The 14071-nt window shown below is 40.3% G+C and overlaps 1 protein-coding gene across 3 annotated transcripts in view; it reads left to right on the top strand.

The window, feature by feature from the left end:
• PLA2G4A (phospholipase A2 group IVA) overlaps positions 1-14071 on the top strand; it is a 141746-nt gene that overhangs the window by 49450 nt on the left and 78225 nt on the right. For all 3 annotated transcript variants that reach the window (XM_045188663.3, XM_045188673.3, XM_024551459.4), the window contains one exon: positions 13374-13522. In XM_045188663.3, the coding sequence (XP_045044598.2) occupies positions 13374-13522 (149 nt within the window). The remainder of the gene's footprint in view (positions 1-13373; positions 13523-14071) is intronic.

Raw genomic sequence — 14071 nt, 5'->3', positions numbered from 1 at the left:
TTTTACTGATTCCTTAGATGCTCTTTTTGATTCTCACTCCTCACCTAATATGTTTTTTATGAAATAGTTTAGATAAAAGAAAGGCAAAAGGATTTGAAATTGAGCACTGGAGCAATCCCAATCTCCAGATACAAAATGAAATGCCAATTTTGAAATTTTAACTTTGGAAAATAAGCGTTACAGAAATATAACCCAGTGCTCATTCCAGCAAGGCTCTGTTGCTGACGTCTCATCGATGAACGCTGAGCTTCTGTGTGTACTTAGTAGTCACTCAGTGCCTTAAAGAACTGCAAAAGAAGTGAACATAGTACTTACGGTGGAGAACTTCACTGAGTGCCTATTTTATACCGAAGGGGGATAGTGCTCAGTGGTTAAGGCAAGGGGTCTGGCAGTGGCTGGCTTGGGTTCCACGCTCCCTTTCACTGTGTAATAACCATGTGTATTGGGCAACTTATCTAGCTTTCCTAGGTCTCCATTTCCTCAACTGTTAAATGGTGGTAATAATTACATCTCCCTCATAGGTTTTATTTTATGAGGAATAAATGAGATTATGGAGTGTTTGGAGAAGTACTTGATGCACTGTATATACAATAGAAATGTTTGTTAAATAAACACATAAAAATGCCAAGCAGAGTTCCTGGGACTTTTCATTATACTTCATTTATTCCCTTCAGTAACACTAGGAGATATGTGCTGTTTATATTTAAATTTTACAGATGTAAAAATTTATTTAAAACATTAAGTAAAAAGTCCAAAATCACGCAGCTGTTATGTTTTGAGATTACAACTCAAGTGTGTTTCTCTCATGTCTAATTGTGCACCAGCTTTGCCTTCAGGGGACTTATGGACCAGCTGGGAAGACGAGCTGGGTGAAAAGACGTCTTTGGAAAGCCAACCGAAGAGGGCATATACTCAGTACTTGTGCATATAGATTATGCAGCATTACTGATTTTAAACACTGTTGGCAATAAGCTTTCCTTTACAACTTGAATGCAGGTTGAGAGTTTTATAACTTAGGGTTTTCATATGTGGAGTGGATGGGGGACATTTCTATTTGGAAAAAAGTCCTAAGAAAAGATTGTAGAAATGCGATTGCCATAGTATATCTAAAACACATTAACTAGGGTAGTTGGCTATTTTTTAATGATTTATGCTGGTGAGTAAATGTCAGGTAGCAAGGATAGTGCCTTGCTTTAGGGCCGTGGTTCTAAACTGTGGGTCAGTTTTGTCTCTCGGGGCACGTTCAGCAACACCTGGAGACATTTTTAGTCATCATAACTGAGGTAACCTACTGGCATCTAATGGATAGAGGCCAAAGGCAGTGTCCTGGAGCCAAGAAATCCAGCTCCAAATGTCAAGGTTGAGAACTCCTGTTGTAATGAAAAAGGATTATTTTTGCAGAGAGTGTAATCCGTACATATAGTTAAATCCATATAGTAAAGTTAATAATCTAAATAAATATGTTTTATAACATTTCATAAAATCTTCTGGAGAATTACTCTTCCTCTCCTGAATAGATTCCAGGAAACATCCCTAGGTTATAAACTTTTAAAACATTCCAGGCATAGATACTGATGCCAAAGATTTTTATGTTCTTCCAAAGAGGCATCACTGAGATTTGAGCAAAAGGGCAATAGAAGCAACAAGAAAAATTTCAGTTCCTTTTTAGATCTACACTTTTCTTTCTTTGTGTTGTTTTGCATGTATCTTCCTTTTGTTTCTCATGAATATCAACATTTCTTACAATGTCATTTTTACCGTATTGCCAGATACAGTAAAAATTGCCCACCCCATTAACGTACACAATGCACCAAGACAGTTTGAGAGTAGATGATATTGGTCTCTTTTCCTGATGCCCATTTGGCTGGTGGTACATTCTGATGGTTTCATGTTCCTTTATAAAAGGAAACACATGACCCTAGAAAGCACTAATCTCGATCCGAGCCCATGAGAAAAAGGAAAAAAGAAAAATAGAGTTTATATTGGAGACTTTGCTCGATAAAGGGATTTCAAGATAGCATTGATAAAACTGCTTTGTACTTTCAAATGGGAAAAGCACCCTATGATTCTTTGAGTTTCTAGGCAGTGCTGCCATTGTAAGAGCTTTGCTCATCTCTTTCCAGTATACACAGAGTCACTGCCAAAGCTGTTTTACTGAACCACACTGGTTCTTCACCAACTTTTCCAGCTTCCGTATTTCCAGGAATCTGCAGGGACTGACTACCCATCAGCATCTGGAGCCGTAACAATTCCAACTTTGAGCCTCCTCCAGAGGGCGTAGGGCCTGCTACCTATTAACAAGTCCCCTAGCATGCTACCCTATTTCTGGGAGTTATTAAGGGAGGCAAATTGGGATTTGGGGATATTAAAAAAATTATCTAGCATTTATTATTTGGAAATAAAGCTTAAATACAAATGAACCTGGAAGAAATGGCTGACATTGATATGTAGTGAAAGACACCTGCATGGGGTGGGACAAAGCACCCGCAAGGGTGGTGACACGTATTAATTACCCAAGAGCGCAAAGGAGTTAGAGGGGTGACTGTTGTGCCTATGACAAAGGTCACCTCTTTTACAGTGTTGCTCAGGGCTAGTTCACCATCCATGATTTCACTAATATTTACTATGTTCCTCTGATGATTCAGGCTCTGTGCTGGACTATTGGACACAGTAACACATAGGAAAGATGTGGTCTCTGCCATCGTGGAGTTTATAGTGTAATAGAGGCAAAAATAAGTACGAGTTATTTATTAATGTTGGTATCAATGAAAGAGCAAGGAATTTGGCTGCAGAAGGACTAGGTTCAAACCCTGTCTCTAAATGATCCTACTCCCTAAATGCCTCCGAGTCTCAGTTGCAGCAGGTTGAGGCTTTCTGCAGAATTACATTTATTTTTATTCAGATGTCTATAAAGAGTCTCTAGGGAATGTAATTTGCAGTGGCCGATTTTGCCAGAAAGGAAAACAGAACATGTATGCACTAGATAAGGAGCACTGAGAGAGAACATCGCGTTCTACGCAACCTTTAAGTGTACAGCCTTTGGACCCTTATCTTGGATATTCTGAGGACAAGGACAATGGCTTCCACAGTGTTTAGTTATCAACTAAAACATAATGATACACTCAAGTGAGAGAGAAACGATGTTCCCTGAGGCAGAACAAATGCTTCTGCCTTCAGTGTGACTGTGTTTGACATGTGCGAATCTTGGAGCTGCTTCGTGGCCTGCATGTGGACTTGTGAGAGTGGCATTGCACTGCTGGGTGCAGGGCGACCACTTCCTGGACGTCACCTGGGGTCTGGTGGTGGGGGCCCTTCTCGGCCTTTCTGGCCTCGTTCAAGCCTGCTTCACAGGCGGTGAAGGTCAAAAGTGTGTTTCACAAAGACAACTGTGGCAGCATAGCGGGAAGTGGCTTGATTGTGAGGAATGAAGCAACTATAGTATTATGTGACTAGCCAGGTGAGGGGTGGGGCTTAGCCGAACTGGGGCAGTGATCATTTGAGAGGCGTGAGGAGCCAGGTGTGAGAGGCCTATTAGAGGTGAAACAGGTAAAACTAAGAGACGTTGACTGGAGCAGCTGTGAAGAAAAGAACAACTCTCATGTTTCTGGCTATGGCAGCTAGAAACGAGAGCGCCCTTAAGTAAAACGGGAAGGCCAGGAAAAAGTACAAGGTTATACTTTTAGTTTTTTTGGGGGGGGGGAGAGGTTGCTTTTGTTTTGTTTTGGTTTTTCTTTGGTACATTTAGGGAAGGGAAGATGGGAAAAATGCATTTATTTGAGGTGATTTCAAATTGAGGTACTTAGTGGGTGTATGAGGTATTTTTAAAGCTTTCAAGAGCAGATGGAAGATCTCAGAGTAGAGGTGGGGCTCACAGATGCAGCTTAGAGAGGTGACAATATTTGTGTGCAAGCCAGGGCCACGGGAGAGAGAAAACCCAGCACCGATTCAGCAGGGCTGTAGAAGAGGGAACCCTTAAAATGCACTTCGCAGCGTTAGATTACATCTGACCGTGTAATCAGGACTCTCCTGTTCGCTGTGTTTGTGCCCCTCCTGCCTGCAGCCCAGAGCAAATGAAAGAATGCATGATGGCTGCCATTGAACCTGGAGACAAGGGGCTTTAAAGCATCTGAGATTAATTAGACAATTAACCAGACTAGGGGATTGCTACTGCCATGTGCCCTGAGGGGTGTGTGTTGGGTGTTCTTAAGACTATCGACATAACTGTGATCATTCTTTTTTGAACCACTTTTGACTACATGAACATTACATTTTTTAAAGAGTCCACTTCCTTTTGAAAGATTTGAATAGAGGCTTGCAAGAGATAGGAAGAGGAAGTCCACCATTTAGTGGTGAATTAAGGGAGGGAAGGAGTTACAATGATAAAAGATACAGTGAGGAAACATTTAGAGAAGCAGAGAATCACAAAATAATAGTATCTTGGGCACAAAAGGAGAGAATTGCACAATGAATGTTGCATATATGCCAAATGAAGTGAAAACTGAGAACAAGCTCGTTGAATTTTACCTTGAAGTTACCATAGGGACATAGTGATTGGCAGGAGCTGAGCGCGGGGGTGGGGCATGCAGTGGGGTAGGGAGATGTTGTTCAAAGGGTGCAAACTTCCAGTTGTAAGATGAATAAGTTCTGCTGATCCTAATGTACAGATTGGTAACTGTTGTTAACAAAACTGTATGACAGGGGTGTCCAATCTTTTGGCATCTCTGGGCCCCACTGGAAGAAGAGTTGTCTTGGGCCACGTGTTAAGTACACAAACATTAATGAAAACTAATGAGCAAATAAAAAGGTTTTAAATAATTTACAATTTTGTGTTGGGCTGCATTCATAGCCATCTTGGGCTGCATGTGGTCTGTGGGCCACAGGTTGATATACACTTGAAAGTTGTTTAGAGAATAAATCTTAAGTGTTCTCACCACAAAAAAGAAATGATAATTATGTGAGGTGATGAAGGTGTTATCTACCCTTACTGTGGTAATCAAACCATCACAGTATATACTTCAAACTTACACGGGGTTATATGTCAATTGTATCCCAATAAAGCTGCACAAATGTTACAATAGAGAGAGCAGGCTGATAACAGTGATAGTAGAAGAAGGCAGAACACAGTTGGAAACGCATGGGATGATGAGATGACATTTATTTTTCTAAAAGCATTGAAGGAGGAGAGTAAAGGTCTTGAAAAACTGGCAGACAATAAAGTTGTATTTAATTTTTAGGGTGATCCATGTGTGTTTATATTGATAGGTTGAGGGAAAGTAGCCAGGGCAAAGCAAATATGTATAGATTAAATTTGGGGCTGGGGAGAAATAAATGAGAACTCTATGAGAGAAAGTGGAATGGAGTGTGGAATGGAGAAAAGGGTGTGTGGAGGAGTACTTTCTTCTAGGACATGAGGGAAGAACTTGAGTATGAATAAATACATTTTTAAGCTCTAAATACATATTTTGTAAGTCATGGACTGTATGGAAAGGGAGATGGAAAGAGTAGATCCAATCCTCTCCTTTTATTTCCCAGGGAAGTGTGGGCCTGAGTTGTGTCCTCAGGGGAATAGTGAGTAGGGCAGATGACTTGGGGAAAAAAGCCAGGTGAAGAATGAAAACAAAAAAAGAATAGGGATTAATATATGTCCGGTCAAGTTCATAACTAAATGGTCATCAGACTATGCTGAAGCAACTGATAGAATATTCATTTCCTGGAAGAGCGATTTAGAAAACACACATTAAATTCATTTGTAAAGTGCCTGATGGATGGAAAGCTGCTGAGTGAACTGGCATTAGAGGGACCAAGATCTCATGGGGAAGAGAAGTCCCTGACGTAGGCCAGTTTTCTGCAAGCCATTTTCCCCCTCCACCCACTGCTGAATCTAGGTAGATTTGGGAGCTAATAGGGATGTTTTGGGAACTAGCCAAGCAGTGAAGAGGCACAGAATCCACCAGAACTTTGAAATTTCAAAGGATTTGGGGACATAAAAGCTGGGTTTCAGGACAAAGTCAGTTAGAATTTGAGGGACAAGATCCCCTAGAGAAAGGGAAGCATAGAGAATCCTGCAAGCCGGTGCCTTCACTCTGCGCATGCACCAAATTCTGAATCTGTGCAGGGTGACAGGCTAAGCGCAAGCATAAAATACCTGAAAACAGAGCAGAGGTATTGGCAGTCTCACAGTGGTGTGCGGAGAAAAAATTGGAGGTCAGAATTGCCAAATGACAAGGAGTCTAGTCATTTGGAGCTTCCAGTGGGAGTGAACAAGGGGTAGGCAGACCCCTACAAAGATTCTAGTCAGTTCAATTTCTGATAAAATTGAGGAGATCCACGCTACTCACACTTCCTGCCAGAACATACATAAGGTGGGTCTGCCGTCGAGGTAGATGTAACTAACCCCCAAGTTTTTTATAGAAAGGTTTGGTATTCAGTTCAGAATTGCCAGGAATACAAAAAAAAGAAAGAAAAAATCAGGAAGAATAGATAGATTCATAAGTATTGAATATGGACTTTCAGATATCTAAGATGGAGATCCTAAATGGAGATTTTTTTTTTTAACCAGGAAACCAGATATAGAGAAAAGAGGCAAATGGGAAATTTAGAACTAAAAACACAGTAACTGAAATTTAAACTCAGCAGATGGATTTAGCACAGTTTGAACCTAGTGGAAGAGAGAATAGTGAACAGAATAGGACAGTAGAAAATATCCAGATTGAACCACGGAAAACAAAAATAGAAATAAAATATAGGATAAAAGCAAAAGGAATATCTGGGACATGATTTAAAAAGCATTGAGGAAAAGAGAGAGAGAGTGGGGTAGAAATAATATTTGAAGATAAAAGGCTAAGACAATTTTGCAGCTGGTAAAATATATCAAGCTATATTTATGTGTACGTACTCTAAACCCAAGGATAAATACAAAAAATACCAATATTATGTATATTGTAGTGAAACTGCTGAAAACTAAAGCCAAAGAAAAAAATTCTAAAAAGCATCCAGAGAAAAAAAGACATTCAACAAAGCAAAAAACAGAGTGGATTCCTCAACGGAATAGATAGAAGCCATGAGATAATAGAATGATGTCTTTGAAGTGCTGAAATGAATAACCGCTGAAGTAATCCTGAAGATATTAACAAAGAATTTATTTTACCTGATATCAAGACTTATTATAAAACCGTGATGACTAAGACAGTGTGGAATTGTTGCAAGTTTAATGAATAGACCGTGGACTAGCAGACTAATGGAAGTCCAGAAACAGGCTTACCTTTATACGACCATTGATGAATGCAAAAGGAGGGTTTAAAAGCAGTATTTTCAGTAAATGATGTTGCCTACTGGTTGGACGTACATATGAAAAAAATATCTTAACACCTATCTCACACCATACACAGAAATTAGTTCTAACTGGATTTTAGATCTAAAAGTAAAAGGTAAAGTGAGATTTTTGAAGACATCAATTAAAACTTTTGCGATACTGAATAGCTAAAGTAGTCTTAAAAGAAAAAAAGCATGAATCATAAGGAAGAAAATAGATATACACATTGGACTATATTGAAGTTAGATTTTTTTTTTAAATCAAAAGACATCATTAAAGTAGTGAAAAGATAAGCCCCAAACTGGGAAAATGTATTTGTGATATATGTGTATCTGTCAAAGGACTCATATCCAGAATTCAGAAAGTACTCTATAAATCCATATAAAAAACAGGCAACCAATAGGGGGAAAATGGGCAAAAGACTTGTGTGTGCCCTTTATTCAAGGGAATATCCAACTGACCATTAAAAACATATGAAGAAGTACTGGATCTCATAGAGTCAAGAAGAGTGTGTGAATTAAATCCACACTGAGATGCCGTCACATACCCATCGGGTGTTGGAGGTGACCAGGATGACAGTAGTCCCATTCTTAGAAATTGCACAACAGAAACACACATGTGTGTGCACCAAAAGCCATGTGCAAGAATGTTCATAGCAGCACCATTGGTAATAGCTCAGACTGCAAAAATCCAGCTGCCCACCAGCAGTGGACTCGATAAACCGTTTATGGAATATTCACACGATGGGAGAGTCTGCATCAATAGTCATGAATGTATTATTCTACACGTGTCAAGATGGATGAATCTCGCAAACTTAGTAGTCATCAAAAAGAGTCAGACCCAGGAGTATATATTGATTCTATTTAAGTGAAGAATTAAAAAAAAACAGGTAAAAATGTTTTGTGGAGATAGATGGCAGGCTGGTGTTTACCCTCTGGAGGCGGGTGAGAGAGGCCTCTGGAAGTGCTGGTAATGACCTCTGTCTTGATCTGGGTGGTGGCATCAGGGGGAGTTCAGTTTATGAAGATACAACAAACTATACCGTGGCATTCGTCTAACTTCGCTGCATGATATCTCACTCTTCAGTAAAAACTTTACATTAAAAAATAACTAAGTTTTTGTCCTGACTACTTTGGCTCAGTAGGCTGTGAGTCATACGGCAAACCGAAAAGTCACCGGTTCGATTCCTGGTCCGGGCACAGGCCTGGGTTGTGGGCCAGGTCCTCTGCTAGGGGCGAGCAAGAGGCAACCCATTGAAGTTTCTCTCCTTTCTGCTTCCCTTCCCCTCTGTCTAAAAATAAATAAATAAATAAAATATGTTTTAAAGAAGAACTAAACAGTTGTTGAAATTTACACATTTTTACTAGGCCTAACCCCCACTTTCCTGGGGCGTATGCCAGCACCTCAGCAAGCAGAGTACAGGGAGAGTGAAAAGGTTGCCAATCGTAAAAACTTGAAATTTTTAAACCTTTCAGTTTAAAAGCTTTAATTTCCCCATGTAGTTACTGTTATCACTAAATCATAAATATTACAAAGGAGTGGCCACATCTGGGAATAGTTTTCAGAGGCATTTCTTTCAACCAATGGCTCTCTGAGTGTTAGTCTCACTGTGGCGTGCCTGCTTTGATGGTAGCTGAAGCAGAATGCTTGACTTGATCAGCCATCCCCTTGAACAGATTTCCAACTGACACACCCACATGGACTTTATTCTTGGATATGTTTTCACGTGGCCACTGGAAAATGCATTTGATGACTGGAGAGAAATAGAAGTGAATTACTGGGTTTGCTTATTATACTCTGTGAGCAGAATAACTCCAGCACAGAAGGCCAGCAAGGCTGTTGACTTTTCAGTGCCAAAATATTTCTACTTTTCTGTGGGTGTTATTATACCATTGTTCTTCTGTTGATTCTAATAAAATACTTTAAAGTCCCACTTTTCAAACTGGTGTGCATGAGACTTACCTGGGCAAATTGTTAAAAAGGCATTTCCAAGCTCATACTGCAGACTGTGATGGCAGGTGCAAGCGGTCTGTATTTTTACCACTGCACGTGATTCAGTGAAGACATTTTTGTGGACTGCCTTTTGCGAAACACTGCTTCAAGCTCACCGCCAGGGTAGCATAGCTACGCAGAAGGTGATATTTTGACTGTGAATTTGGGGAGGCTTTTCCTTTTGAGATTTTTTTGCTGTTTAGCACAAGAATTGTAACAGGTTATGGGCCATCTTTATTTGAAGCAAAGTGTTTAAGTTTCTCCTGAGCAAAGTGGATATGGGAAAGCAAATGGAGACTGTTTAAAACAGAGTTTAGGAGTTGCCATCAGCCCCTAATCGTATAATATATATTTCTCAGACGAAGCCAAAGTAACAATAGACCTGTTGTGAATTTAGGCAGACGCTCCATGAACTACTGGGGTTTATGAACCATTTTACAACCCTGGAATTCTGAAGCTATTCTGGTGTGCGATCCCACACCCCCAACATTTTTGTTTGTAGGTAAAAGGATGAGATGTAAGAAAGCCTTTGCCCATACATTACATCTTTGCTGTACAACCTGTTTGGCTGGAGCTAACCAAGGTGAAGCTGAATCTGTGTCTCAACACCCAATTACCCAACAGCATTAATTCACAAAGCTGTGGGAGGAAAAAAAAATTCTTTTCCTACATTTGACTTTTCTTTAATGCATTTCCAGGAACTTCTCCAAAGCATTGGGCAAAGTTTTGCTGTCCAAACGAACTGCTTTCCCTTTTCTAAGCTTTCGTATGTTACCATGCCAAAGAAGATTATAAATTATAAAAGAAAGTGAGCTGAGCTATGTGATTATTGCAATTCCATTTTAAACTAGCCTCTTAAAACTTCTTTTCACCAGGCAGTGCCTGCCACTGCTAGAGATGTTTCTTAGAGTGCAGAGATTAGCAAATAAGCAGATAGCCGCATCCAGGTTTTTCACCGCCCAGCACCCCTTTGGCACCTTTGAAACCTCTTGCTAATGAAGCAACAGGAGAAACAAGAAATACTACCAATCATGACAAAAATTTTAGAATATTGACTTTACTGAAAAGTAAATGAACCCAAAGTGACAGCGTTGAGCAGGATTTCAATTTTGTTTTAGAAAAAGGTCTGCCGATGCTTTGATGGATAAAGGTGGTGTTGGCACCTACAGCGCATGCCTGGTGGAGAAGATGCTTATATCACTCTGCCACTTGAGTGTGTGCACTCGTTTCCTTTCCAGTTCCTCCCAAGGAACTTCACCTTCTGCTTTCTCTTTCTTGGTTGGCCCGAGAAAACCTCTCCCTTCACCTCTACCAAGACTCAGATGAAAACCAAGCCTCAAAAGACAATTCCCCCACCTACGGTTTGACTTTATTTTGTTTAGTAATCTGGGTGACTGAGTTACTAGTCATTGGCTTAATGTACCTACTTGTCTCCCCCTTACCCGTGCCTCTAAAATTAGGCTATTAGCATTTGACTCACTTCCATTATTCACATCTGCAGTTTGGGGTTTGGCTCCCAATCAAAGCCAAACTGCTTCTCGATGAGGAGTTCCTGGCGTATAAAAGACACTCAAATTTTTGTTAAATGAACCAGTGTTTACCATCTTCATGCCTCCCCTTCCCACTCACTTTTTGTGTTTTGCTTGGTTTACCCTGGGTTTTGTTTTTTCTAGTATTTCAGGGAAACCGATAAAAAGAAACAATAGCCCCATGAGAATATTAAATATTCTCTTTAAAGTCACATATGTACTTCTACTCAAAAGAGGAAAACTATTTTTCTTTCTAACCTGCTATTCTAAACATGTAGTTTGACTTTTCGTTTGCAACCTGAGCACTAGTGGTGGCTGAAGTGAGGAGAAGGTCCAGTCATCTCCTCATTGAGGAGGTGGGTAGAGTCCTTCTCCTCTTAGGTTCAATGGCCAGCATCACTACGCTGGCACGTTGGTACCATTACTAAGTAAAATAAGGACTACTTGATCACAAGCATTGTGATACCACGGCCATCGATCTGCTAACCAAGGGCTACTATGTGACTAAGGGGTAGGGTGCACACCCACTGTGAATATGCTGGACAAAGGGATGATTCACATCCTGGGTGGAATAGAGTGGGACCTCGTGAGAGTTCATCACATTATTCCGAATGGTGCAGAATGTAACACAAGAATTGATTATTTCTGGAATTTTCCATTTAGTGTTTTTAGACTGCATTTAACTTTGAGTGACTAAAACTGTGTGAAGTGAAATTGCCGATAAGGGGTTCTGTTGTATAGCACTGAGTTAGAAATTGCAATATATAAATGTATCAAACCAACACACTGCACCTTACACTTACACAATGGTATTGTCAATGATATCTCAATAGAAATAAACAAAAATTAAATACAATTTCAGTAACTGCTTATTTTCTTCCTCTAAAATGGGATATCGAAAATATGAGCAGAAGATGACCCACATCAGTGTTAGGTAGAATCTTTGTTTAAAAATGCAGATCCCTAGTCCCACTAGACATCCAGTGAGGATGGATCACAGGAGGTGAGGGTCAGGGGTCTGTCTGGTAACCAGCACCCTAGGCACTTACACTGCGCTCTTGCTTCTGAGACTCAGCTGCGCCTGACCGGTGATGCATAAGCTCCAAGTGGGAAAATGAAATAAAAGATATCCCCAAATGCTTATACCATATAGCAAAAAGCATACCCCAAAAATAAAGTGATCACATAAAAGAACTCTATGTCCATGTCTATGTTTGAAGCAAATGTAGAAGCAAAGGCCCTGACTGGTGTGGCCCAGTGGGTTTCTGTGTCATCCTGCAAACCAAAAGTTTGCTGGGTTCAATTCCTGGTCAGGGCTCGTGCCTGGGTCGTGGTTCGGGTCCCTGGTTGGGGGGGTGTGAAGGCAACCCATCAATGTTTCTCTCACACATCGATGCTTCTCTACTCCTCTTTCTCCCTTCCCCTTTCTCTAAAAATAAAATAAATAAGATCTTTAAAAATAAAAATGAAACAAAGGGCATTGATTATATTATTTGATAACCATAACTACCATTGAAGGACAACACATACTTTTTGAAAACCTATCACAAATCAGAACTATCATTTTTACTTTTCCTTGGTTTTCAATTTTTGTACCTTTTCACATGGAGACCTCTGCACCACTTTTTCTCCCTACTCCTTCCCTTTCTCTTCTGTAAACCTCCTGAGTCCATAGAGATCCACACCTTATCATCTCATCTTTAGAACTTAGGAGCATGTTGTCACTAAGAGAACACTTCTTGCAGTCAGGTATTGTGCTGATACTTGCCAGCTGGGTGACATTGGACTGGTTGGTTGCTTAACATCTCACAGTTCCTATTGCCTCGACACTAAAAAAAAGAACTTACCTTATAGTGCTATTGTGAGAGTTGAATTAGACTAATGTGTGTAAAGTGCTTCAATAAGAAATCCAAGCAGTCATCATTCAGTTGGTGTTTGTGGCTATGAACTATAATGGTCCCATGGGAAAAGATGTGTTCAAGAGTTAACCCCTTAGCCCTTTGGTTAGGAGACAAATAGTGTGATAGTTGCTAGGTTCTGAAGATCTAAAGATCAGCAGGACTTGGCCCCTGCCCGCAGGTTGTTGGTAGTCTTGTAGGAAAAGACAGACTATAATTTTACTTATAAAATACAGTGTGTACAATGCTGTAAGATAATGCAGGTTTCAATGAAACCAGTGAAGAAGGAGCAATTAATGTTTTAGCTGTTCGGGGTCCGTTGCCTTGCTGAGTGTGCATTCAGAGGACATCGAAGTCTGGAAGTTGGGCTGAGATGTTGACCGCAGTGAACGTGCTCTCTGCATGGGCAGAGGACTTCTGAATACAAATGAATTCCTCTCATGGGACTGTTACAGAGGGCAGAGGCATAATATATAAAACAGTGTGTAGCCTATGATGTTGTTCTGGTATGTGTTACCTTGCCTTAGACATTCTGAATACATTACTGCAGATTCATTGAAAATCCCCTGACCTATTAATAAAAGCAAAGTAGGAACCATGAATCACACTTGCCTCCTTCTCACTTGGGTTCCGTGTCTGCAGTTGACACTCCAGACCCCTACGTGGAACTTTTCATCTCCTCAACCCCTGACAGCAGGAAGAGGACAAGACACTTCAACAATGACGTAAACCCAGTGTGGAATGAGACCTTTGAATTTATCCTGGATCCTAATCAGGAAAATGTTTTGGAGGTAAGTGGATCCTCTGGGACTGACTGTTAGAGGGTTATCGCTCATTTGCGGGAGATGCTTAAGTGTGTCCGGTTAGTTCCGTGTTTCCTCTTGGTTAGATGCAGATTAGCTGGGCAGCACAGTAGACCAGCTTCTGGACGGGGCATATCGAGGTATGTGGGCAATGCAGGAGTTAGGTAGGGCCGGGAAGACGCCTTTATCCTCCCCATGGGTTTTGCAGAAACATTTCTGTTATAAAGAGGAGGATGCAAATACAACAGAATACAAGTGTTTTCAATTGCCTTTAAAATAAGGTACAATAAATCTTTCCCAAAAAGGTGCATGGATTTTCTACAGTAATTTCTTTCTCATATTCTGAAATAGCCTTCCCCCCAAGAGGGGATAAATTTCCTTTTTTTGAACGCACAATAATGAGTAGGCCAATGAGGAAAATGAAACAAATTTATTATTATTTTAGTTGAAAATATAGTATTTAGGAAAAAAATGTATGGTTACCAATGGAATACGGAAGATCTCAAATGACTATTCCATGTCCTTTGAGAATGTTAA

The sequence above is a fragment of the Desmodus rotundus genome, chromosome 12 (genome assembly GCF_022682495.2).
Source record: "Desmodus rotundus isolate HL8 chromosome 12, HLdesRot8A.1, whole genome shotgun sequence".
Taxonomy (NCBI): Eukaryota; Metazoa; Chordata; class Mammalia; order Chiroptera; family Phyllostomidae; genus Desmodus; species Desmodus rotundus.
Note: the sequence above shows the minus strand (reverse complement) of the source record. Positions and strands in the feature narration are given on the sequence as shown.